The sequence below is a fragment of the Callionymus lyra genome, chromosome 5, assembly GCF_982586985.1.
Source record: "Callionymus lyra chromosome 5, fCalLyr1.hap1.1, whole genome shotgun sequence".
NCBI lineage: Eukaryota > Metazoa > Chordata > Actinopteri > Syngnathiformes > Callionymidae > Callionymus > Callionymus lyra.
Genome location: NC_141822.1, coordinates 23,083,707 through 23,111,662, shown reverse-complemented (window position 1 = coordinate 23,111,662; position 27,956 = coordinate 23,083,707). Strand labels below are relative to the sequence as shown.

Here is a 27,956-nt window from a genome sequence, read left to right as displayed (position 1 = left end):
TTCTTTTCGAGCCACTGGGTTTGCCATTAGCAGCAGGAGAGGAGTCAAAATAGAGAGGCGGAGGCGTACGACATAACTAATCTTATTTAACAAAACATCAGCCCTGATTTTTGTCATTTTGAAGATTGGTCAAGCATCCTTTCTTTATCGGCAACTCAGCTCGTTCATGACTGTCTAAAAAGTCATTCACGACAATTAAAAAAAAAAAAAAAATCCATGTCTAATTCTCATTTAATTCAATTAAATTTCTAACTTTTTCCACAACCAACAATTCCAGCGAGGTACGCAGCGAAGACGAAGCGTCTTGAAAAAATAAATCTCAAGCATCGAATTAACAGCTAATTAGGTATTGGATGTTTGAGGCGACGCAATAAAATTGATTTCATTGTTTTTGCTTAACTGAGTAACTAATCTCCCATTTTCTTGCCATTTCTTCTAATTGCAAATCGGAGGGGAAGCACAGACAGGGGAGCGATATAATTGGACTACAAAACACCATTAGTGTGTAGCCAATGAAATGGTACCGCTTTCAGTTTCAGGAGCTGCCGATGCTTGAAAAAAAAAAAAAAAGAAAAAAAAAAGGAGCTGCCGGTAAATGAAGTGACATAACATAAACAGGCAGAGATGAGCCTCTAATTGCACTGCTTACTCAGCCTGCAGGTCACATCAGACGCCGTAAAGGCACAGCCAGCCAGCATTAATAAATTAAACCCACAGCAGAGCATGGAGGTAATCCATTACCCATCCCGCAGGAGAGCTTCCTGGGGATATCAATCTAGGCAATTAGAGGGAGAACAATGCACACAGAAAACTTACATGCAAGTGTTGCAAATTCAAGCGACTATGAAGGGAGGTGCTGCCAGAATCATTAAAAGTCCATTTGCAGGGAACACCTGCAGAACAAACATGGGATTCGGAGCACAGGCGGGAGAACAATACAATGCAAAGCCTCTTATTGGCTGATCTTGCTTAATTATCCTCGCAGTGAAAAGCACAGGCAGCACTGGGAGATGAGCTCGGGAGGTTCTGGCTACACGTCTCCGACAGCTTAGCGAATCTCATTTTGCACTAAGTTAAACCGGGCTTACAGACCCACACAGTCGTGATGAGGCAGAAACAACTCTTGCTGAGGTTTTCGCCACATAAGTTCTTTAACTACAGTTCACCGTAAAGCAGAGAAAAATCTGCGGCGCCGACTATATGGGACAAAGAAAAAGACGGCAGAAAGACTTGAAAGTTAAAGAGACAACCCGTGGATTTCTGCAGGACCTACCTGCCCGGCAGCTTTGTCTTCCATCCCTTTGGCCACTCAGATGTTTAGTTTCCATTGTACAGGAGGCACAGATTGCTGGAGGTGGCTGGAGTCGCCTCCGAGCTCACTCCTCGGCAGCAGCCTCCTGCACACTCGCCGTTCAGAGTGAGAGTAGGAGATGGAGCGTGGAGTGAAAAGGCAGACGGCGAGGGGGGAGTGGGTGTCAGAAAGAGAGAGGGAGGGAGAGAGAGAGAGAAAGTGAAAGAGAGTGGGAGGGAGGAAAAGGAAGGAGGGTGCCGAGCACAAGTCTACCTGCCACAACCCATCAAGCCAGGCGGCCTTGGAGACAGCGCCAAATCAACAGCTGGCCCCCGTGTGATGTCAGAGCCTCACCAGCCAGTCAGAGCCGCTGAGGCCGACCGGCAGCACCAACAGAACCAAAGTCATCGGCTAAATGGGGCTCTTCATTAGATACTATAGGACGGAGGTGGGGGGGGGGGGGAGAAAGGGCAGGCAGGGACATGGGACAGAGAGGAGGAGAGAGGGATGGGAGGCAGAGGTATGGAAGAAAGGCTCGAGGAGGAGGCAGAAAAGAACAGCTGAAAGAAAACTGGGAGGGGGAACAGAGCGAAGCGGCTGCGACATGTCTGTGGCCAGCTAGGTGCTTAGAGACCAGGTGGAAAGTCGATGGGGAGGTGATGGCCGCTGAGAGGCCGAGCTGTTCGTTGGGCCACCTTCCCATTGTATCTGGCACGCTGCTCAAGGAGGCTAATCCCAGTGACTTAGAAATCCCAAAATACCGTTATTACATTGAAATTAATCTTCAAGAATGTGGTAAAGGCAAAAGAAAAATCTATAAATCAGATGAAAAACACTCCTGCCTTTCATCTATATCTTCCTTGCTTTTGTAGACCATAATCCCTTGACCTGTATTACACCCAAACAATCATATGTATCCAACCAATGACAGTGTTACAGTGAGTAAATATAACAAACTACCAAATCATGGATATACGGTTCTCTGGACTTCACCAGCAGGTCTTGCCTAAGGCCAGACACTTCGCTGACATAGTGTGATTATTTTCGTCCTTTCAGTCACTTTAACAGCAAACACAGTGGGTGGAAAAGTTCCTGCTGTCACTTAGCAACCGACACAAGGCTGCGACAAGTGAGCCAATCCTGCCACATAATTGTAACATTCGTTACGGCAAGATTTTTTTTTTTTATTATTTATTATTGTGCTCCCCTTAATCCCTGGTAAAGGTCACCGATTGAACAAACAATTTATAGATAGATGGCTGAATTATTAAATGGCGCGGACCAAATATTATAGGATAGATTTCCCCCGTGGAAGAGCGATGAATTATTAAGTCGCTGTGGCGCATCTTTTTTTAGGAAGCTATTACACAGCTTCCTCACCCTGGATAATGTCATCCTCTCCGAAGGTGTGCTCACCTGCTGAAGGATGGTCACCACTGTGGCCCATCATTTTAGTTAAAGGGGAAACTGTTCCTTTTTAAAAATTATTTTCAGATTATTAACAGATTTATCGTTAAGGTTAGATCAGGAGAAACGCATATTTAGTTTGAAGAGGATTTTAATATTAGTGGCTGAGCTGAAAAACCCACCAGACTCACCTGAAGCAGGTTATATGCACTGTTTCTTAAAGAAAATATGAGTTTATTTTATGAACCAAATTACCGATAGTAAGTAAGTAATTTTTATTTGTATAGCGCTTATCCAGACCAGGGTCAAAAAGCGCTTAAACAATCAAAACAATATTCAATAAAGTATATACTTTAGAGGTCAAGATAAAACTGATAACACAACAGGAGTTCCAGAAAATCAAGGAAATTATGTGTGATGATACAAATGATTTAGTATGAGACATTGACGGTATTATCCATTGCCACAGTTACAAAAGGTATCTAGACATCTTATGCTTTTACATAAAACGACTAACTTGCAAGGGAAATGTTACATTCGAATACTTGCCCCTCTTTTTGTTTTATTTTAAGAATTTAATGTGTTGGTGTGTCAGTATATAGCCAAGTATGCAGGCAACTATCAAAAACACAGAGTAAAAGTTGTAAAACAAAAGATGTATTAGAATAATACAATGCAATTTACAGCAATTTCTCATCGTTAAATTAACTGTAGCAAACCCGAAAAAATGACAATAAATATGACAAGATCGTGTCGATGAAGTCATAAACATCATGTTACTAAAATACGTTTACAGTCGCGTCGCTGTCGTAGAAATAAACTGTACGAACACAGTTCTACACGCTTACTCGTGTACTTGTCGCAATTTTTCCCCCACAACTTGTCAGAAGTCGGACGGGCCCATCTACTTATCGTTATATTTACTCGTTTACACTTGACTGCAGATATTTCTCTCCCACCATTAGCACAGACCACGCTTGTTGTTTACAAAAGTGTTTTTAGCTCTAGCCCGAGATATCAGAGGCGACATGGCTAAGGATCGGTTCCACCGCGTCGAGGCTAAAAAGCTAAACGCGGTCAAAAACAAGGCGCACGTACGTTACTGTAGCTGTCATGACGCCGCTGACAGGCGTCTATGGTGGAGCCGTTAGCGTGTGTACGCGCGCCGCGTTTTTGGACACGACGCCGCGGATATATATCTAATGTCGTCTTACCGCTTGAGTTTGTTTGTTTTTTTTACAGTCGGTGCTCACAGTCGCCGTTTCTACGGAGGGGTGAAGAGCTTCGGTAGCAGAAGAAGGGGCGGCGGAGAGTCCAGCGGGGCTGCAGGCAGGCTGGGCGAGCTCCTGCGTCAGCGCCTCACGCTCCTCGCCACGTTAGGGGGCGTTCGAAATATGTCACGTTGGGTTTTTTTTCGAATCTCACGATGCCGGCTCTCTCTGCGGCTGACAAACCGTTGACATATGTTTCGCGCCATAGACTCGCAAAGGGAGTATTTTCCAGACGAATAATTCACGTTATTTAATATATCTACGAGAGACAGAGGGATGTATCCGCGGAGGACTACGCGCCGTGGGTGTGTGGTTGAACAAAACGAGCGCACCCCAACTTTGCCGCGAGTTTCTCTGTATTTCAGCTGAGCGTGTTTGTCTTCTTGCATCTCCTGACGTCACTGAACCAGAAGCAACACAAATGTCACCCATTTATGTTTAAAAGTTACTCGTTGAGGACTTACTGGTGACACTGCATGACTTCCAAGTTGTGAGTTGCGGCTTTTATTTTAGTAAAACGTGTACACTTCCGGTTAGTGTTGCTACCACCGTGACGCCACTACAGCACATGTAAATAATGACGTTTAATTCCGATTTATTGGTGAATAGTGACGTGTGTAAGGTTACACTGTTGACTTATGCTTAAATGCGTGTGTGTCTGCTGCACGAGCGCAATGCAAAGCTATTTCACTATATAAACAGCTAACGTGTTAGCTTTAGTGTTGACATACAAGTTGTTTTTTTTAACAACAAGCTTCACTTTTTTTGGTTGCATCTATATATACATAAACATATGCTTGAAGTGTATGTGGGGGGGAAATAAATAAGAACACGTGCTATAACTTTGCTCATAGTCCTAATTTAATATTTGTTTATTCTCCAGTTTAGAACAGCTGCATGATGGAGATGATCATGGAAAAGGATGAAAAGGAAAGTGATAAAGATTCTCTTATGGATAAGAAAAAGGAATCTCAGTGCGATTCAAGATGGTCCCAGCAACTGTCAGGGCTTCCTCACAAACTCCTTCAGCGCCTCATGCACTTCCAAAGGGATGGAGTGGAATTCGCTTTATCCAAGTGTGGAAGGTAAGAATTGGTTACTTTTTTTATACATATATAATGGTGTTTATGTTTTCCTTAAATATGACCTACAATTATTTGAAGTGAAACGAGGGTGAAAGTGTGATATTTTTTATGTCACACTTTTCATTTTTTATGATCTATTGTTGTGTTTCATGTATTGGACGTGCACGCTCACATGTGCAGAGGATTTGAGTGGATATGACCTTGCAGGACTCTTCTGTTCTGACCTTATTAAGGACGGTGCTCTAGTGGTTGAGATGTGCTGGAAAAAAAAGCCTATCAGGTGTTGTATTGATTGAGGAACTGCCTCGCTACATTGTCTCGGGTCAGCAGTCAATTGGCCGCTGCTACATGGTGTGGACGTCTTCTGCTTTTGTTTTTGGTGGCGAGAGCACGACTTGTTACTGCCTCGAGGAGTACCATGACGTTTTTTTCCTAGTTCATTTTTTGGGCAGTATTATTTGCAGTGAGTGCAATTTCTTTGACAGCACTAACCTATGATTGATTTATTCTCAATTATCATCAGTTAGCAAGTCTCACGAAAATATTCAACGGAGTCGACTTGAACTGAAAAAAGGTGTCGTTAATGTAGATTTTATAGATGCCGATAGACGATCATCAAAAGATTATTTGAAGAACTGTATGTTCATTTATGAAATAATACCTACTGACTTTTTAGTTTTCATAGTCGAGTACAATTTGATGGAGAAAATGAAGTGAACAATACAATGTGTGATGAAACTCAAGTATGAGATCTCGTCATAAGTAGCTTTTTTTTTAATTTGGAAAGTGTTTCTCATTAGAGAGGAGACAAAAAGTCAATAAAACACTTAAGACACGTTTGGGGCTTTCAACCTAATCTGCTCCAAACTCATTTAATGAGTGTAAAAATGATGCGCCTTTCATAAAGTAAATGTCTTTTTTTTCGCTTTATAAAATGTCCACAGAATATCCCTTTTATATTACTTTTATACCTCATCCATCTGTATATTTTTGAAGAGCTCAAATGCTCTGTTGATTTTGAGTTGTTCTTATTTCACTGTAATAAAGCAGCTGTTTTAAAACTCTGATGCTGCAGCACAGAAATCCCACTGTATCTATGTTGCCAGCTGATGTGTGGATGAATGAAAGGGGAAATAAGTAAATTGCAGCCTTTTATTGATGCACTAATCATCTGTGATGTTGGAAACCCAAATGGCGTAGGAGCATCTGTGGGCACATTTATTATATTCTAATCCCTTTGTGTCTGTTCAGCACCTGAACATCAGGAGTACTGAACCAAAACATCAATTCACATGTGTCTTTTTTTGTCGCTCTCAACCTGCCTGTGTGGGAGTGTGGCTGAGTTTGTAGATGCAGATGAAAGGTACTGTGGCAACAAAGTTAGGGGCCATTGTAACACAAAAAAAATGGAATTACATGTTTTACCATTAACACAAATCCAATATAAAAGTTGAGTGTGTAGCTTTTATTTTTTCTCAAATAATAAAAATAGTTCCCATATTGTCTTTTAGGTCTATGGCCCATTTTCATGTTGCTGTTCCCATAAATTGAGGACATTTTTTTTGTTTTGAAAGTAGCTTGACTCATCAATATGTCTGCCGAGAAGATGAGAATTGTTTGACAAACATTTTTGAATATCTTATTAAAGTCAAACATTTTATTAAATTAAGCATTTACATTCAATGTTCCATATTTAAGTTATTATACATTTAATTAAAGCTTCTGTCTTTGGAATGCATGTACATTCAGAGTCAACATATTATTATTAAATTAACTAAAAAGCAATTAAATAGTAATTGTTAATAGCCTTGCTTCCAAAATTGTATATTTTTCTATGTTTAGCATATTATTTTTTGGTTTTCAAGGGTATTATCTTTTTCCCTCATTTCTCTTGGCCCGATAGAGGCTCTTACAAAAGTTTCAGTATATAATGTGTCCTCTCCCTAATTTAAATTTCGTTAAGATGGGTCAAATGGACTGTCTTCTACATGGCTATAATTTAAATTACACAATGACTATGCTTTATTCTTTGGAATGTGAAATAATGTGGATGGATAGTGTTGCAAGTGGAAAAAGTTACAATGTAGCTTGTGTAAACAGTGTTTTTGATGTAAAATTGTACGGGTAAGACTAAACTTGAAATCACGCTGGTATGAATTGGCACTTAAGTTCAGGTTCTATGTTTTAATTACAGTTGTGGTCCCTTGTTTATTACAGGTTTTGTTCTTAGACCCCCTCCACATTAAAACAAAATCTGCAATATAGTGACCATTTAACATAGCATTTATTTTAAACGTTAACTTGAACTCGACCTGAATAGCACCCATAATCCCTGTCAACCCCTGACAAATTCAGGTACAGTTTTGTAGCAATAAATCAGCCGTCACATAACATAGCATAAGTAAGGTGGTTATGGTAACTGTGTTGAAGCATATCTGCTTTTAAATGAAATGATCCGTTTGTAATAATTTGCCGCAGTTGGCCATAATATATTTAACCCTTGTCTTATCTCTGGGTCAAAGTGACCAGGATGCCGGTAAACAATTCACAATCTTCTTGGCTTCAAGAAATACATGTGCAGTGATGAAGGCTGTTAATTTTTGACCCAAAGACAACACAAGGGATACCTCAAACACATTTGTTTCCAGGTCTCCTTGCCCCCAGTGATGACTCGAGGGTTAAATGAAATTTAAAAAAATCAGAGGACCATGAAAGGTTACCAGAGATATGGTGAGGGACACTGTACTTTAAAAAACACTTCAATCTCAAATTGATTAAGGAAAGGTTGAAAGTTTAAGTAACGTTACTGTTAATAATGTGTTGAAGTGATTATTGTGCAGCTGCCCACAGTAATTAAGGTTAATAATTAAGGTAAATCATAAATATCATGATTTTTCTTCCTTGTTATAAATACCAAGATGTGCAAATAAAGTGACCAAAAAGCAAATTCTTAGTTTAAAAACTAATTTTCAAAATTGAAACAAACTTCCTCTTTTATAAAAGCAACTTGGTCTAAATTTAAGTTCCACGTGTCGCTCTGTATACAGAACCTTGACCCTCTTTACGTGCTGGATGTGGCACCAGGTCAGGGTCCTCGATCCTCTCTATCCCAGCCTTTTTGGTGCGTCTCTAAACCAGTCTCCGCCAACGACCAAGATCCTCCGCACAGTCAGCCCTCGCCACCACAGAACCTGTATAGAAGCGGGGAGATTGGGGTGAGACGTGAGGCCACACAACACATCACTACGCAGAGGTCAAACCCATCAGAGCCCGGGAGGTGGAGAAGCCCGTCTCCTGACACTTGGGCGCTGGTGGGTTTGTGAGATAACATTAGAAAGAAGATTCCGTTGGTGTGGGAACGACTGTCGTCGGGCGACTGCACTGCAGCATCGGCGCGCTCTCAAACCGTCAAGACGACACTCAGGTTATTTAAAGGAGGATGATTAATGTGGTGAGAAATGGCAAGCACCTGCCCCAGACACCCTCCTTGTGTCTGTGTATCCGTCATTGTGTGTGTGTGTGTGTGTGTGTTGCACATGTTTTAGTGCATTTACACATATTTGCATTTATGAGCTCAGATCTTCTGCTCGTGGACAAGTGCAGATGCATACTTTTTCAATTGTGCACACTTATCACACACTTCTTCTGTGTGTGTGTGTGTGTGTGTGTGTGTGTGCAGGTGGATGTGTGCATGTGTGTGTGTGTGTGCGTGTGTGTGTGTGTGTGTGTGTGTGTGTGTGTGTGTGTGTGTGTGTGTGTGTGTGTGTGTGTGTGTGTGTGTGTGTGTGTGTGTGTGTGTGTACAATGCGCTGACTGGGCTTGCGTGCCAGCAATTAGAAAAACCACCAGTGGCAAGGTGCACATTAATCATGTTCCTGCGCTGAAAGAGAGAAATGGGGCGGAGATGGGGGGCTGGGGGTGAGGGGTTGGGGGGGCAGAGAGGAGGGGAAAGAATAATGAGAGAGTGTCTGAGGTGTTCAGAGCTGCTTCGCTGCTCTGTTTGGTCGGACATGAAGTTGGAAGCGTATGTGAATAAGCAAGGTCACGACAATGGGCTCGAGTCCACTGAGCAGCGACAAGCAAGGGTTTATTCTTTGGAATGTGATTTCTTTCCTTTTTTCTTTTTTTTTTTTCTTTTTTTTTTACCCACAACAACTGAGAAATGTGTCACGCTTTCATTGTGTGTAATAATGTGTCTGTCAAAGAAAATGTATTTTGCTTTCACAAGCAGTTTGAAACAAATCATATCTGACTCGAGAGACGAGTCTCACCTTATGTTGTACTTTTATCTGACAAATAGTCATTATCCTTGTTATTCAAGCATGATAATTACACAAAGCTTTTCTTGGGAGAATAGTTGTATCAGAATACTTAATGGAAGTACATCAGTGCTATCAGTATTTTTTAATTTAACTTTTCAGATGTTGATACTTTGAATTATTTTGAATTAATTGTTTCTTTAAGCATTCAATTGTATTTTTGAATCATTTGATGATTTCTATTTTTACAAGGTTTAATATACTTTGGCTGAATAATTGAATTCAATAATTTGTACATTGAAAAGTTTTTTGGTTGTTTTTTTTATAACTCAATTAAAAACCAAATATCTTCGAAATACATTTATCATTTTTTTCATGCTTTCAATTATTCCAAAATAAAAGTTCTAATGATTGGCTGAAAGTTTTGATTCAAGTATTGTCTGGTTGCACTTTTATACCAACTATTATTATTGTGAAAATAAACACTATGAATTAAATGAATGTAGAAAGCATTTGAATATCAAATTCTAGGTTAAAAAAATATAACTATAAAATAAATTATAAATTATTCTTATAATGTTTCAATTCAATGATTGAAAAACATTTAAATTTACAAATTACTGAAATAATAATGAAAATAAAATCCAAGTGTGAAATGATAAATCCAACCGTTCAATATTCTGATGGCACGGATGTACTAGAAAATGATTTATAACATTTGCAAAATACTTCTATTGTAGACGAAAACAAGTGAGGACACTCTTTTTATGGAATTGTCTTACTTATAGGAAGTCTTAAACATCACAGCATCATTTTAATTATTAAATAATAATCTGATCATTGACTAAATGTTTTTTTAATAAACACTTTTGTTCACTTTTTTGTTATCTAATAAGTTTTGACAACCTGACTTTTCTTTTCTTACAGATGTATGATTGCAGACGAGGTAAGCTTACACAACCATGGCTCAGGTAATCTGTTAAAAAAAAAAAAAAAAAAACTCTGTCTGTGCTTCCAAATTAATTTGTCAACCCTTTGCAGCACCTCCAGGTGCCTAATCAGTTTTGACACAAGAATCATTCGGAGACCTTATTACTCTTGGGCCTCACATCAGCTCAGCCGTCATACACAATTTGCCGCAGAGCTGCAGCGCGATTGACTTGTTTTTCTCCCGTTTCACCATGTGTTGTTTCGGCGGGTCCAGATGGGTCTCGGGAAGACGGTGCAGGCGATCGCTGTGGCGTACGCGTACAGGAGGGAGTGGCCGCTGCTGGTGGTGGTGCCGTCCTCGCTCAAGTATCCCTGGATAGAGGAGCTGGAGAGGTGGATCCCCGAGCTGCAGCCCGGCGACATCAACCTGGTGGAGAACAAGAGTCACACCATGTATGTCACCATCTGTACCCTCTTCTCTAACCATCCTAAACATTTTTACTAGTTTATTTACTTTTCTGAATATAGTAACGTTGAAAAATGATGAACCATTATCAAGAAACCCTACGTTTATTTAAACTTACTTCCTCATCTTGTCTGGTTCTTCTCTATCAAGCACGTCATGCATGAAGGTTTATAAAGAAATCTTTCACCTCAACAATCCTGTCAGTTCCAAAATGAACCCGAGTAGAACTTCAAGGCACCCAAAAAAAAAAAAACTGACAAAAAAAATAACAAGGAAGTGATACATGCATCCCCCACTGTTTCCATGTTTCGTCATTAACACATCCAGTTCAAGGACACATTTTCCCAGAAGGCATCAACAACCTTTTTGCACTACCTCTGATGTGCAGTGAGCCCCCCCCCCCCCCAACCCCCACCTTGTTTTCTTCAAGTATTAAAAGATGCAAACCGGAGGAAGGTTGAAGGATAATAAAGGCATTACAGAATATAGATATTACAACGCTGAGTCAAAACAAACGGTATGAAAACATTTCACATCCAAGTCCCATGGAAATCTACCGTAGCAACCCTAAAACAATGTCAAATTTAAACAATAACGACGCATTTGGCACCACAGCCACATGGAAGTTGTTTTATGCATTTAATTGTATGGGTTCAAGAATAACGACCACAGTCTTCCTATATTTCCAAAAGAAACTCTACACCTTACTGTGATTAAATTCTTGTTTTCTAAGAAGAGTCGAAACGTAACAACTCTCTTCTTTTGACTGCATCCATTTAAAACCAGGAACTCAAACTGTTAAGAATTATACTTAATTGTTCGTGTAATTTGTCTCAAGTGGTTTTTACATATTCAAAGGATGTTTCATAACTTGCCAGTGTTGAACAGAATCAGTTTTTTCTCCCATGGTTTAAGACATGCAAGGCTGTCTGTTATGAGCTGGTCAGTTCTTCATGATACACGTGTTTAAATGTTTCAATAGTTGTTTTTATGGAGCAATATCACATAGAAATATGACATTTGAATTTTAAAAAGATGTTAAGTGATGTGTAAGTATGTAAAAAAAAAAAAAAAAAAAAAAAAAAGGTTATTTGTAAAGCGCCTTTCTAGACCAGGGTCACGAAGCGCTTTAACAATCAAAAACAATACTTGTTAAAAAAAAGTTAAAATAAATACTTTAAAAGGTAAAGACACATAAGACAAACACAGGAGTCCCAGAAAATCAGGGAAAACCCTGCACAAATAAGAATGTATATGGATGTTTCTTAATGGAGTCAGTAGATCCATCAAACACAGAGAGAGAGGAAGATCGTTCCAAAGCTTAGGAGCAACCGCCTGGAAGGATTTCTCTCCTCTGGTCTTGAAGCGTGTTCAGGGACCATCAGTAGATTCTGATCCACAGACCTCAGAGCCCGAGCTGGGGTGTAAGGCTGGATCAGATCAGTGATGTAAGGAGGAGCCTGACCTTGAATAGATCTGAAAGTAAGAACCAGAATTAAAAAATTGATCCTGGAAGACACCGGCAGACAGTGAAGAGTTTTAAGGATGAGGGAAATGTGAGTTCTTCTACTAGATCCTTCTTGTTTACGCACGGAAATAAACTGTTACAATAATCCAAACGAGAAGAAACAAATGCATGGATTATAAACTCCAGATCGTGTTGGGATATCATCTTCCTAAGTTTAGAGATTTTTCTCAGTTGAAGGAAGTGCCAAACTCTGAGTCGAGGTGCTGTGGATAACTCTCCATGGATTCTGGGGCTTTAAGGTTTTATTAGTCTGAAATAGTTTTCATGAAAAACTATGGAGAGAAAAGTTCTTTACTTAAATACTTTTTATGATTATAATGGTAATAATGTCATTTTTATGTTTATGGTCACAAATCTTCTTTACTGTAACTTTTTCTGATCATTCAATAGAGAGGCTTTCAAACAATACAATTGTTTTTTGTTTTTTTCCACAAATCTTATTGAAATATAGATTAATTAGTGATCAAGTTATGAAACATTAAATACAATGACCTGTGTTTAATTTATGATGCTTTGATACTAATGTTCATTGTCAATCAAAACATTTGCTGTTAAGATATTGTGTACATGTTGTTCATAGTATTAAAATCTGAAATAATTTCTTCCTTTAATTTCAACTTAAATTTTACTTGACGTTTGTTACCTTATTTCAAATTACTAGATATAAATCAGATTTCAACATGAAATAAAATGTTCTTTTTTATTTCTTTCTCTGTCAAAAAATGGTTTAATAAATTCTTCCTCCTGAACTGGAATTAAACATATCTCGTGACTCGTGTGTGTTTTCAGGGGCATCGGCAACAGCAAAGTGACGGTCCTGGGGTACGGTCTTCTCACCACAGACGCCCGCACCCTGGTGGAGGCTCTGACCAGGCAGCAGTTTGCTGTGGTCGTCGTCGACGAGTCCCACTACCTGAAGTCCAGGAATGCGGCACGCTCCAAGATCCTGGTGCCTCTTATTCAGAAAGCTAAGCGAGCCATTCTTCTCACCGGTACCCCGGCTTTGGGTCGCCCTGAGGAGGTAATTAAATTTAATTATGCCCATTTGGGAGGTGACCAATCGTGGAGGAGAATACTAATTCCAGCAAAAAGTTTTGTTTTTCTATCTCGCATTTGAAGGTGTGGAACTTTAAATTGACGGAATAAGATGTAACACTCCGAGTCCACCTCCCACAAATGATAAGAATACTTATCCAAAGAGCTCACAGGTTTCGCCTCAAATAAAGGTACCGCGGTCGGATCGTCATGGTTATACTCAGATCCCACATTCTAAATGCCAATTAATTCTCCCCGGCATCACTTATCCTAGAGGATCCGTCGGATTTATTTCAATAACCTTTGTTGCAAAAACTTCATTTGCGAGGCCGATATGAGCAGACTGTGCGCCGCAATAAATGAGACAAGTAATAAAAAGAAGCACACAGGAGGGGAAACTATTGAATTTAGAGACAATGAGAAGGGCTGTTCACAGGACAATGATGTTTGGAGAGCACCGGAACCGTTCCCCTTCTCCATAATGATTTATTATATCCCTTTTATATATGTTATATTGAGGTGTAGATTGCAGCCGTATTCCATCACGGCCCACGACTGTTGAATTGGAAATCTTTGCGCTTTCTAGATGTGACCGAACAATGCAGCATCAATGAGCTCTACTGTATGTCTCACTGTAACCTTCAAGGGTGGACAACCAATCGAATGTCTTTCCAAATCATTCGGCTTTTTATTCCTACCAGGTTCAGCAGTGGGATTAATTGAAGCCAAACTCTTATATTTACGCAATAATCTCTTGCAGAAAAATATTTTCCTTCCACCAAGATATTTGAGAAACTCTCCATCAGTTCTATTTTTTTCTGTCCATTACGGTTATTGATTGTATTAAAATATATTTACTACTGTTCTGCACCAGATTTAATCAAGACAAACCATTTGGGCTGTGAAATACTGCCACTAACTTGTATTCATAATGGACAAAAAAACATGAATAACGTCAACCTCCTTGCCTCAATTGGGCAGAATTTTAATGAAATGATTTTGATAAATGCATACACAATTTCTAAATGCAAAATTTTGTATTTTATTGCTAAGTAACAAGAAATGATTTTTATTTGAGATATTTTATTACACAGTGGGGGTTGAAACTTTCCAGACTATACACCTAACGTAATTACACATCAAAAAGGTTTCTTTCTTAAAGGGCAACTAATGTGAAAACCCAAGTCTCCTGACTCGCATGTTTCAATTGTTGAAGTCTTTTTTCCCAAGATGCAGTAAGTCCTTCATCATGGCCATTGTTTTGAAGCATTTACTTTTTAAAGTTCTCCCCGTCTGAAATTTCAGCGAAAAAGAGGTTACAAGAGCGAGTCCATTATGGCATAATAATGGCTCCACTCTTCCTCCAGCCAGCTCTAATCACACCTCACTTTGTTTTATACAACCAGTCCCTTGGAGGTGGAGACTTCTAGGATTAGTGATGTGTGGTGACAAACATTGATGCTTGTTCAATCACTGCAGAGTGGGTGTGGTTATAGTAAACAAGATTTAATCTCCAGAAAAAAACAATGTTTTCAGTGGGTGGGGCTTAAGCACATGTTCTAATGTAGATATTTAAATGAAAAGAGAGTTTTGTAAAAACAGACACTGATGAGTACAATGGACGTACAAGATCTATTTAAGACACACTTAAATTAACACATTAGTTGCCCTTTAACAAAGTCGGGGTCCCGGAATTTTCCAAACTGAACACCCTGACATAATTACACAAAAGAAATGTCTCATTGTTAAGCAAAATTAAAGTATACAATGTCTATGGCTCTTGAGAGAAAAATAATATATTTAAAGCGAATAAATGTTAAGCCTAAACTGAAATTTAAGTCTTGAATTACACTCCATTCACATCATGTTATACAAAAAAAATGTTTAGTGTGCTATACATAAAAATTCTCAATCATGAAAGCAGTAACAGTAAATAACTTAATTAATAAACTTAATTAAATTATAATTTTTCTTGTCAAATAGACGTTTATTGTCTGATGATGATTAGGGATTATTTTTGCTGAGTCAAATGTTAAAAAATGGAAAAAGTGGATTTTCTTTATTCATAATGTACTATGGAGTGATAGGTTAAGGTTATCAACTAGCTAATATTAAACAGAGCAAATCAATTATATTAAATGACTGGGAACTTGTTTAAGAACTTAGATCCTACAAAGGTTTGAATGCTGTCACTTAGAGACATTTGAAAAGACTTAAATGGTTATAAATGTACTTGAAAATAAATAATATTCCAATCAACAGTTGTTGCCTGGTATAGGTTTAAGATTTTTCTGGTATTTTAACTTATTATTTTGGAAAATATTGTCAAATGGTTTACAAACAATTGATTGAAAGTATTTTTTTGGACCCATTTGTCGGCATATGTAATAGTTAATATATAAAGGGTTGATTTCTTTATTCAAAATGTTTGTTTAGAGAATATTTTGGGTAAATAGCCTTAATTATTCATTAATTATTCACATTTGTGGCTCTCCAGTCCAACAGATGTATTTTGATGACATCATCCACCTCTGTAAAGTAAGGCCTGGATCATCAACGTGAGGGAAAGTTAATTACTCCCTGAGACAAATCATAATTATGAATCTATGAAACAATGAGATAATAAATCTCTAGATAATTGAATTTAAAATGGGGAGAAAGGGAAAGAAATCTTGCAAAGTTGTGTCATTGAGAAGGGTGAGCGTGTGGGTGATACTTGCCATCCTGTCACCACCGTCGCCCGACCGCAGCGTAGTTTCTAGATATCATCTCTCCCTCTCTCTGCCACTAGAATGTGAAAACTGAATATAACATTTTATCATCGGCGGCAAAAACCTGATAAGGCCTGTCCCTGCCTCTGTGCCAGTCTCCTGGCTGCCATCATTACTCAGTGTGGCGCTGACATCAAGTTAGCACACAGCTCAGGGCATGCTGCAGCGCTCGTGATGTGCCCTCTCTCCACCCACCCATTATATCAACAGTCTGAGGGGGGGGGGGGGGGTGGAAAAGCTCCTGTTGAACAAGTTCAGAGTTTTGAATAAAGCTCTCACTGGGGCTGCTTATTCAAATTGTCTCGCTGGTGATTACTCGTTATTACTTTAGAAATTGCTGTAAACGCACAAAAATTGACTGCACTGTTGCGTTAACACGGCTGCACGCTGACGCTCTGCACATGAGTCTGGTGCTCATGAGTGAGAAAACATACCTTTTATATTATGTCACTGGCATGTTGTGTAATTCGTGCATCCTGTACTCATTTAATCTCATTCATCAGTGATTTAATGAGGAAATGTCGCAACTTCTCCATTTAATTTAAGCTTGATTTAGTTGTTAAAATCCCTGAAACCGTTTGTGAAATGCATCCGGAACTCATTACCAAGACTTCATGATGCTTTTATCCTTGCAAAAGACATCATGATTTATAGATTTATAAAGTATTAACTGAAGTACTCGTCACTGCCAGGGTATGATAAAAAATATTTGACAACCATATTGAGAAAAAAGAGCAAGTTTAGGCTCATTATCTGTTTTACAGTTGTCAAAAGTAGGAAAATCAATTACCCGAAATCAAACTTATTTAGTATGTATTAAATATGATATACATTATATTTAAATTAAACTAATTTGAGTTTTAGAATGGTCTTCTGCCTCCCTTTTCTCATCCTTACTATTAACAAAAAGAGCTAAACTGTTTCAGTTTTCTCCTACAAATTGTCATATATATAGTCAAACATTCATCAAAATTGGAGATGTTTTCTTTTTCTACTGGGAGGTCAGTATCTACATGCTAAGTGTCGAGCGATTTGGGCGTCATTAAGACATTGAGCTCAGGTGGTCATGTGATTTATGTTTTGTTTCAGAAATGGAAAAATGTTCCAAGATTATGCAAGTAAAACGTCAATACTTTAGAATGTTCAAATTCAAATTGATTGATGGTGTTTTTTTGCAACAACAAAGTAGTCCTATAGCATTATATATTTATATTATATATGGAAAGTTTGTTTTTTTATGTTTTCAAATTTCAATTCAAAAGCAATTGTCAGATTCCGCACAAGTTGAAGAAGATAAGTGTCACTATCCCTCTTGTTTTTTGGGTTTTTTTCAAACCAAAAATTATGAATTCTCTCAACTCTGTTTCTATTTCACAGCTTTTCATGCAGATTGATGCTCTTTACCCAAAGATGCTTGGAAGCTGGACCGAATACTCCAAGAGATACTGTAATGCCCACTTCAGGTAAATAACGCTTGTGCATGCACACATACACATAACTAATCAAACTAAACTGTTGATTTAAATGTGTTTAATAGATCTTGGACCTGTTTTACTCATCAGTATGTGTCTGTTTGTGCAAAACTCTCTTTTCATTGAAATATTTACATTGGAAAATGTGCTTAAGCCCCGGCCACTGAAAACATCTTTTTTTTCTTGAGAATAAATCTTGTTTACCATAACCACACCCACTCTCTTGATTGGTCAGGCATTGAGGTCTGCCTCCATGCATCATTAATCCAGGACGTTTACACCTCCAAGAGACTCGTTGTATAAACAAAATTGGGTGTGATTACAGCTGGCTGGAGGAGGAGTGAAGACCATTATTTCGTCATAATGGGCTTCACTCTCGTAACCTCTCGTCTGCCAAGATTTCAGAGGGGGGAGAATTTTATAAAGTAATAAGACATCATCATAATGAGAGATTGCATCTTAGATAGGGAGGCTTCAACATTTGAAACATGTGAACAAGTCGGGAGAGTTTTTTTCATATTATTTGATCTTTAAGATCACCTTGACACAGGTCAGCGCACCAATAAGAAGATTTTTAGGGCTTTCATACATTACCTTTTCTTTATTACTGCTAGTCCATTCATTGTTTCAAGGCGACATTCTGACTTCTGGTTTCTGGTAGAACGCGCCATTGTCTACTCATTTTACTACCATTTATTGTTTTCCTACAGGTTAGAGGTCATAATCTTTATCCATTCTTCACTCTGACTTCCTCAACCCTCGTATTCCATAATGCTGAAATGAGTAGAGCATTGTTCAACATCTCTGTAGCGGTAATTTACAACTATTTTTCCTTCATTTCCATATTCATAAAGTGTCCACAGGGAGAAGGTGAGCGGCGTCTTACTTCGCCGCTTTTCAGGCGACGGTTTGTTGTCGCAGCCAGAGCAGGAAGTGAAGCCAAGTGATAAATGCAGCTTGCCAGTCATGATCAGTAACACGTGTGAAAGAGCACATCAAATACATTTTGTTGGATGTCCATCAAAGTGAGTTATGGGTTGAGATGGAAGCCACACTCGCAATGATGGCACTCATTTTCACTTAGCAGGACTTCTGAATCCAAATGTGTACAGAGACTGTAACACAAGTATGTAGCATCAATCCCTGTGAAGATTGAAAAATTCACCCAAGAGAAAATGTCTTTTTCCTAAATGTAGTGGATTCTCTTGGACAGCTGGGTCCAAAAAAAAAACAAAATGGCAAACGACGCATGCTGGCAGATCTTTGTCAAGTTGTTCGGACTTGCAGCCAACATGGCAGATCCCCAGCCTTTGTGTACTAGGCCACTTTAGTTGGTAAGAAGAACACATTGGACAAAAAGAAAAGGAGGCCAGCAAGTTTTGGGAATTGAACCTGTTACTGTGGTCATTAGACAAAAATGCTTTCCTGCTCAGTAAACTGCCCTCAAGCAAAAAAAGTGGATCCCCGGCTGCTCAGGCAGAAGAACTCGGCGGTAAACGATGGAAGGCGGCTGTAGTGCCAGGTGACTCCCAGGTGGGAGTCGCAGAAAGTGCTTAACTGCTTTTTTTCTGTCCCAGCATTGTTGCAAATGAGTAACTTTTTTTTTGTTGCTAGAAACTTTCTTTCATTCCGGCTGAAATGTCCTCCCTGCTCCCTCGCAGGTACTTTGGGTCCAGCAGGCAGTGGGACTGTCGCGGGGCGTCTAACCTGGAGGAGCTGCATCAGCGACTCGGCCAGATCATGATCCGCCGCCTCAAGGCAGAGGTGCTGACTCAGCTTCCCCCAAAAGTCCGCCAGCGCATCCCGTTTGATCTGCCTAAAGAGACAGCAAAGGTACACCATTTGTGAGACGTGTCGTTTTACTTTAGCAAACTGCAATAGTATTTCACTTGAAAAGAGACAATCATATGAACAATACCATATTTTTCAGACTATTAGACGGACATAAAATCCTTGAGTTTTCTCAAAAATCGACAGTTGCGCCTCATGTATTCATTCTGGTCCTGACCTGGAACTAACTATATGTGGTAAACTGCACTCAGAGATGGGATTAAATGTTTTATACATGAGGCTCTGTATTATAATGGAGTAATATGTAATTGAGACTATTTTAAATAATATTATGGTGTTTGTTTTAACAATTTCTAGGCAGGGACTTGTTCTTTTATTTATTCTTGCATACTGACACTAGTGGCGTGTGACTTTGAGTTGACACTTGAGACCAATTTGAGAATCTGGATGTGTTGTTTAACGTAACTAAATTTACTTTCTTTTTGGAGTTGTGCTCTGTTAATGGAGTCTATTGCGTTCCTATGTAATTTTAAATGCGTCTATATTTATTTTACCCTGCATTACCCAGAAGCCTCATTAAAGTGTATAAGGACCCCAAAATGGCACCTGTTAGTAGGCATTATTATGAAGGGAATCAAACCTTATCAGTCACTCAGTTGAACAAAATGTTCCTTATAGTCTGAAAAAGATGGTTCATAAAATCAAAATGTGCGTAGAAAATGTGATATCAGCATAAGAAAAAATGAATTCTGTTCTACACTAACAAGTTTAAAACAGCCAAGCAATGTCAGGCTACACATTATGTACATATACTGTCATTTATACTTTTGTTCAAACTTAAAGGTTGAAGAAAATAATTGGTGCCTGAGAAAAAAAAGTGGATTTATTCGTTCATTGCCTTGAAAGAAGAGTGTTAGACAGAATCACGTGATGGGTTCAACACCTAGGATTCGCACACGCATTGACTTATCATGAATTCAAAACACTAAAACATCTCCAGTTGAGGTAAAGAGTCAATGTCATATTTTTTCCTGATGCTTTTGATCTTCAAGCCAAGACAAAACGACTCAACACTCTTATATGGAAGTATATCTATGCTAGTATTGAATGATTGAATTTAACATTTCAAATGTTGAAACTTTTAATTTTTTTTATAATATATCTGTACAGATGTGATAAAGGGAATGTTGTCAGAATGCCGTTTGCCTTTGGGGAAAAATGTCAGGTTTCTCTTGCGGTTCCAGACAAATCCTAATGCTGAAACATAAGCATAATGTTTGAACACAATCTTACATGATAAGTATTGCTTCTATTTGCAGCCGACCGAGTGTAAAAGTGGCTTATTGCAGCTTTGATATCACATAAGGCTCACGCAGAGATGCACTGACAGCTCCGCTACTGTGTGTATTTGGGTGTTCTGGTGGGTTTTCTGTTGCCATTGTTGAGGAGAATACAAGTGTAGCTGTAGGGTAAATGTCATGCTTCATGTGTAGGTGTATGAATCTCTTTTAGCCACTCCAAGTTATGGCTGCTTTTCCTTTTGCCTCCTACGCCACTCTGCGTGCACGAGGACGTCCACGTGACTGTTGCTTTGACCCTGCATGTGCGTCTTCCAGCGCTTTTCTCTCAGCTGCAGGTCAGGGTGTCAAAGCTAGCAACGGGTCAGACTCCCACAGGAGCCGCCGTCAACAACCAACACTCGGCAACATCCACTTCTAGGCCCTTGTTATATTTGTATCATATCATCAGCAGCAGACGCAGCAGAGAAACACAGGAGGAGCTGTTTCAGCTAATTATGCTGCGAGCTCGCGTCGTAAGAATGACACAACAATAGGAAAGATGCTCAAAACAAAAAGAAGAAAAGTGATGATGCAGTCTTCACTCACAATTTCTCTTGCATATTAAGGCACACCTTTTATTGCGGGCTAATCGTGGTCAGTGTTTTACATCGAGGCGCCAATTAGGCCACGTAAACTTTTGTTGTAAAAGTTCACGCCTGGTTTCATTGTTGGTTTTATCTCAAGTTTGCTGAAGCAGCAGCGTTGCATCTCATCTGTCTTGTGTGGAAGCAAAAATAAAAGTGCCATCGGCTGCATTTCTTTTCTAACAAAATGCTTCAGCAACTGTTTTTTCTTTCACCTTTTACCAGCAAATCTCATCTGGACAGTCAAACGACAATTGATATAAACAACAAATAGCCTAAAATCATTTCTATTGTCCTTCATTTTTGTCAAAATATTCAAGTTGTTCATAAAACTTGAATATGCTATAATGTAAATCTTCCCTGTCCACACGTAGATAATAATGACTAATAAATTACAAAGTTTGTCAAACCTACTGCCTAATGTTGTGAAAAATGCTGACATTTTTCCTTAGGATAATTAATTAATCAATAACAAAAACGTACAAAAAGCAATGGTAAACCCAGCAATATTTAAATGTGGAATAAATACTTGATCAGAAACTTTTTCTGTATTAACAAATCATGCTCATTAAGACACAGAGCCCAGAGTTTTACATTATTTTGTTCCTTTTTTTTGTTTATTTTTCAAGTTAGTTTTATCTAAAACATTACAGTGGTTTTTAATCTCCTGAGATCTGCAAGTGTTTGGCCGCTGGGCCCCCAGTATTAGATGAGCCATTTGTTTTAAGCTGTGTAATGGGCCGCAAATTGAATCGTGAGGATTGCCTTTCACGATGAAACCACGCTGATCATCAGCGATTGTGAAGTTTAAAATGCATCTTTTCCAAATCGAATCCAGCAATGCTTCAACCAGTAGTCAACCAACCACTATCTGGCCACAACATTTTTGCGAACCTAATGTGAAAAACCCAAGTCTCTCAGATGTTGTAAATATTTAAGTCTTCAAGTTGTTCTTTCACGTTGCTCTGTTTCGAAGTAATAACTAAAGTTCTTCCCCTTCTGAAATCCAAGCGAACAAGAGGTTACGAGAGCAGAGTACATTATTACATATTAATGTGCTCCTACTCCAGCAGTGAAGCCCTGCTTCGTTCTTTATACACAGTTCCTTGGAGTTGGAGACTTCCTGGATTTATGATGCTCAGTTACCACAACATCAATGCTTGACCAATAACGGCAAAGTAGGCGTGGTTATGGTGAACAATATTTAGCTCCAGAAAAAGTGTGTTCATAGAGGTCCAACATCTATTCAAGATACACTTAAATCTACACATTAGTTGACCTTTAAACTGCCTAAAATACTGAACGGCATGAAAAATGTCATTAGATCAAAGAAAAGCTACCAAGATGTGGTGCAAGTTGCACTTTGTGATTGCACTTTTTGATAGAATATTTATTCAGTTGCTTATTATATTATTTAACATTTAATGTGACATTTTGCACGTAAAATAGTTTTCTTGTAATGCCATCATACAGATTATTTTTCCAATCATAATTTCTAGTTGTGATAAACAACTATACATTTAATACCAATCAAAATAATCATAATTGGAAATGTGGCCATAATCGTACTGCCCTACCTGTGTAAAAATTTATAAGCAACACTACTACTATTACTGTTGTTTAATATTATGTTTTTGATTTCTTTTTTAAAATAAGCGTACTCTCTGTTTATGTTTTTTTCTGCTGTGACAATTTTCCAATGATTGAGGAATTAAGGAATATTTAATCAAATCAAACACAAATATTAATTATTAATGTTTTTTATACGATGGGGAATGATTTATTCTACAGTTTTGGTGCTGAATATTTGGAAAAACGTGTATATAGCTTTTACCCACTTCAAGCCATCAATTCCTAGTGAGTTTTCATCTCTTATACAGTTTTTTGTAATTTCTAACATCAATTTATATCAGTTTCTGCTTTATTAAAGGGGCTAAGTGGTGCTGTTGAAGTGGTTCTGTTATGTGTATGATAAAATCCTGCGTTGTATTCGAGTCACTCATCAAACCTCTATGTTGTGTATGTTTGCTGTGTGTGTGCACAAACTCGGGCAGAGCAGTGCCTCTCAGAGCTTCACCTTCTATCTAATTTTACTCCCTAATGATGGCTTTTATCTTCCACTGCCAGACACTTTTTATGCCCCTCCTGCCCTTTTCCAGCAGTGGCCTTTTGACAGCGTTAGACCGGTGAATATCACAAAGATGAAGTGTTAAACCACTTGTGTGTTTTTTTTTTTTTCCCCCCCTGAATCTAAATGTAGTTTTCTGTTAAATACTAACAATATTGGCAAGTACTGAGAGCGGCGATGATGAGGCAGGTACGCTTTAGGGAACATATTGGTTGTTTTTCTGACGTCCTTGACATCATCCAAGTTAGAATCCACTGATATGTTAATTATATCTGAAAACACTCTTTAATGTTCTGTTTCAAGCGCGTCCCAAACCGCTGTTGTGTAAAATGTCCACACATTAATAAGCCTCTCCTCCATTGTTGTCTTCCCCTATGACCAAACACACCCACTTATTCCTGCAGCCCGCCATATGGTTCACAGCTAGCACGCCTTCACACAAAGAGCTCTGAGCAGAGACTTTACACTTCTTCTTGTTTTGCGGCGTGAATTTAGAAGGATTGACTTGTGAAGAGAAGGTGCCGTGTAACCTCCGTGACGGAGTGGATGAGGGTTGAGGCTTGAGGGTTCATCAGTCTTCTCTGAATTATCACACCGTGCGCTTATTGCTTAGGAGATGGAATCACGATGTAATATTTTTGCCTTTTTTTTTTTTTGTTTGATTCAAAGCTCATTTGTCGCCGAGGTCACCCGCTGTTAATTTACAAAGTTTCATCCAAGCTGTCCTCTTTTACCCTTTTCTGTAGCGGCCCCCACTGTTCTCACACTCCCGCCTTAAACACTCCTCGCCAATCACCTTGAGAGCACGCTAGGCGTCTTTGATTTATTGTACTGGCCCGTTTGCTTCTCCATCTTCGACCCCAGCTTGTCACAATGCAGCTATAATTGGGAGGTGCACATGACCCACCTAGCACAGCAGTCCAGTTGGAAGGGGGGTGTGGGGGGTGGCATCCTTGGGAATTCACTATCTCTCTCTTTCTGTCTTACCTTTTTTATCTTCCTTTTATTCCAAAGAAGTAGGACGCCCGGCAGCACCATTAATTGTTTTGCCCTTTATATCTTCAATAATATAAAAAAACAGCCAGGAACAAGATAAAAAGTGTTGAATGAAATAAAGGACATTTCGTTCTTTGCCCTCTTCATGTTTTGCAGGAAGCTACTGCTAGCTTTGCCCAGTGGGAGCGTCTGATGAAAGAAACGGGTCCAGGGGTCACCACCACGGAGAACCCCTTCAATAAGGTCATGACTCTGATCACACAGATGTACCAGCAAACGGCGATCGCCAAGGTAAGCAGTATGGCAGTGTATTGGCAAAGAATCTGACGATACGTATCACAATACATGTGTGACGATACGATATATTGTGAAACCATAGTAACAATGATATATTGCGATACTGTAGTAAGTTTCTTTTAAAGATAAAACACTTTTTCTGGCTTTTACAGCAAAGAAATGAGCAAATACTTTCTCTAATCAAATGTGAAATTGTTTGTAGGGAAGTGCTTCTCAAAATATTAATAATAAATTTAACCTTTAATTAACAATAAACAATGAAGTGCATTAACAGTAACAAACAACCTGGAACAACATGCAATATCCAGTATCTGTCAGTGTTTAATTATTTAACTTTGAACTCTGTTTTAAAGCCAAAATGAGTCCAAACATCAGCTTTAAAAGCTGAGGTTAAATATATATTTAACCTTTAAAATAACATTTTACTTTAATTCAGTTGTTTTATTTATTATTTTTTGTAAAAAAAAAAAAAAATTAATAATTTGATTTGATTTAACACGATTTAAAAGAAGGTCAGTAAAGCACTTAAAAGTGTTAAGACTAAACTAAACTTGTTAAATGTATTTTTGTGTCATCATTGATTGTCCTGAAGTTTGTTGAATTGAAATTGAACGCCGACGTCACACACAAGAAACTCAGTGTTATCAGTCTTTATTCAACCAGTATTAAACACAAACTCTCTATTTATAGTATGAGGCAGATTCCAATGATGAATCAACATTAACGCTAACTAGAATGATTGTTAGTGTTGACTTTCATGCGACGACTGAAAGGTTCTCTCGTCTCTACAGAACAGCAAAGTTAACTGCTTCGTTTTTGTTTCGTCTTTCTTGTTTTTTTCTTCGATCTGCTCATAGTCTTTGTTATATTTCATAAATAGCTATACAGTGCTATTGAATATCGATACAGTTTCGTGAATAAAAATATTGTGATATATCGATATTTTCTTACACCCCTATTAAGCAGGTGGTGGGAGTCCATCAGACTGAGTTCTATTAAAAATAAATATTCTCAAACATTTAACTGATTGTCGCCTTTTTCCAACTGAAATTGTCGCATCATTTGGACATTGTGTCCTCGTTGTTCCTGAATCATTAACCAAGATCTGCTGCCACCATTCAAACTGGATAAATTATTTATTTGTCAGCAGGATTCTCTGGATCCTTATCCAACAATATGCTTCGTGTGACTGGCTCATTGGCCAGAAGATGAGGGTTTGTCAGATAATTTGAAGTCTATCTTTGAATTCCAAGAAGAGGCATTTCAAATAAAAGCATGAAAGCTGGCTGTGGAAATACGAGTGAAAACTTCACATAGATGTTTTTTTCCTCAAAGTTTATTTCAAATTGGCAAATAACAAAAAGTAAATAAATGTATAAAAAATAAAATAAATAAATCAACATATTTTGAAACGGATCCATTTAATAAATGATGGTATTACATTTTTAGACTTACAGACACACATACTTAGTGAAGGCATCTCTATATGTTATTGTATGGCAAGTAATCATTCTCAAATTAAATAAGTTTAATTTAAAATATGTGTACTAAAAGCTCACTTATTCCTATGATGAAGTATTTTCATCAAAACTCAGTGTTTCCACATTCCCAAGTCTATTTTATCTCATGTATTCAATTGAGTTTTGTCAGCAAGAAGATGTCATGGTGCTGCTGTTGTTGAGACAATAGTGAGGATATGCTTTAAGTGAGCCGTGCAGCAGAGCACTCCAGCACAAATAAAACAACACCACGGTGATCAAAAATAAGGGAAATATTGTGAAAGAAATATACTTCCAGTTCCTTCAATTTCATGTCTCTCGAACTGGTGAATTGATGGCACAGGATTATGTTCACAGTGCTTGGCTAACCACTCGGCGAGATCTCATGGGAAAGCATCGCCATGGTAACAGAGCCTAATCATTACCAGTGAAAGCACTTAGACAAAATAGAGCGTTAGAAGTGAGGTATTATTTAGTTGTGTCCTGCCCAACATGATTACACCTTATCTCAAAGTTACACGGTGTACTGAAATAGCATCCAAGTGATGTGTTGTTGCTATGGATACCGTTTTAGAAGCGTTTAAAGAGACACCAGGAAGGGATTGGGGGGGAGCGTTTTGGGCAGTTATGGTCAGATCGTTCAGCCTGGATCCGTCGATTTTTGTCTCTTCGGAAGAAACATCCTGATGTTTTCATATACTTTTAAACTCTGAGCTCTTCCAGGCGCACTCATCCAGACATGATGCGAACAGACAGATCCTCAATTTCTTCCGTTTGTGCTTGAATAAACATTTTCACCAAACATAGTCTCCTACTCCGATCATCTGCCGGTGATGGAGGGCTGGCCTTCCTCTCAATTAGTCTGAAGCCCCTCGGCCATAAGGAGCATGGCTACAAGGTTAACGAAGACCGGAGATAACCAGTGAACGCAATCACGGACCAAGTACTCGCTCGGCTCGCCTCCCGGCTCAAATACTTTTTAGTTCACAGTTGTTTGCTGATTGGATTTCTGCTCAGTTTAGCCTTACCCTGTTCCATTACAAGGTCTCCCTGTGCTCACTCACCTCCCACAACATACCTCCACTCATTTCCTCTCGGATCGGATGTGTCCAACCATTTCTGCACTTGTTGAGGAAAGTTCATCGCTTTCTATTCCTGGACTATCAGAAAATGGGTCTGATGGATTCACACATCTATGTCACGATGACGAGCGCTCCGGCCCCGGCCTGCCAGTCCGTTCGGTGACAGGGCTGCCAAACGCCTTTGGGGTATTTTTTATTGCTTTACCCGCCAAGCATCTGCTTCCCAATTACCAAGAGAGGACAGCTCTGATGCCGGACTAAAGAAAGCTACAGGCAGCTGAGAAGTTTGTGCACTAATTAAACTCAGTGGAAAGAAGCAGGAGAAGCCTTGCCATCAGTAATGAGGATCCACCAGATCGGAATGGGGTCGGCAGGCCCGGCGTAGGACTTCATTATCAGGTGGATCGGCTAATTATCAGCGCGGGGAAGTGAAGGGTACTCCCACCAGAGCAGGTGTGATGGCTGAAGAGTGTGTCAGGTAGCTGAAGGTGTGGAGACTCGGAGGAAGGCCTGTCTCCAAAAAAAACGGCCAGTAAGGGCTACGTTTGACTCAAATCAAGCCTCGGAATTTCTCCAGATGCTGCTATTCTTGGGGTGCGTTATGGCCCGAGGCAGTGAAATGAGCTGAGCTTGGGCGCACTATGACACGCTTGTACAGCGCATATCCACCGCAGCTTAGCAGGGAATTGTGTGAACGGCCACAGCCATCACAGTGTGATCACTG

The 27,956-nt window shown here is 39.0% G+C and overlaps 2 protein-coding genes across 6 annotated transcripts in view; one reads left to right on the top strand and one right to left on the bottom strand.

Annotated features, from left to right (window-relative positions):
• Positions 1 to 1,687, bottom strand: part of LOC148079801 (R3H domain-containing protein 1-like) — a 34,007-nt gene extending 32,320 nt beyond the window's left edge. Inside the window, exon 1 of one of the 3 annotated variants that reach the window (XM_087791481.1) lies at positions 1,274 to 1,687. The gene's annotated coding sequence lies outside the window, so the exon portion shown is untranslated. The remainder of the gene's footprint in view (positions 1 to 1,273) is intronic. The other 2 variants (XM_087791480.1, XM_087791482.1) reach the window with 2 other exon arrangements.
• Positions 1,688 to 3,771: 2,084 nt separating this feature from the next.
• zranb3 (zinc finger, RAN-binding domain containing 3) overlaps positions 3,772 to 27,956 on the top strand; it is a 78,695-nt gene continuing 54,510 nt past the window's right edge. For 2 of the 3 annotated variants that reach the window (XM_087791479.1, XM_087791477.1), the window contains exons 1-8: positions 4,321 to 4,459; positions 4,853 to 5,054; positions 10,241 to 10,259; positions 10,518 to 10,696; positions 13,027 to 13,258; positions 17,421 to 17,506; positions 19,177 to 19,348; positions 24,511 to 24,645. In XM_087791479.1, coding sequence (XP_087647605.1) covers positions 4,867 to 5,054; positions 10,241 to 10,259; positions 10,518 to 10,696; positions 13,027 to 13,258; positions 17,421 to 17,506; positions 19,177 to 19,348; positions 24,511 to 24,645 — 1,011 coding nt within the window. In that variant the 5' untranslated portion in view covers positions 4,321 to 4,459; positions 4,853 to 4,866. Of the gene's footprint in view, positions 3,793 to 4,320; positions 4,460 to 4,852; positions 5,055 to 10,240; positions 10,260 to 10,517; positions 10,697 to 13,026; positions 13,259 to 17,420; positions 17,507 to 19,176; positions 19,349 to 24,510; positions 24,646 to 27,956 lie in introns of those variants that run through there. The other variant, XM_087791478.1, reaches the window with a different exon arrangement.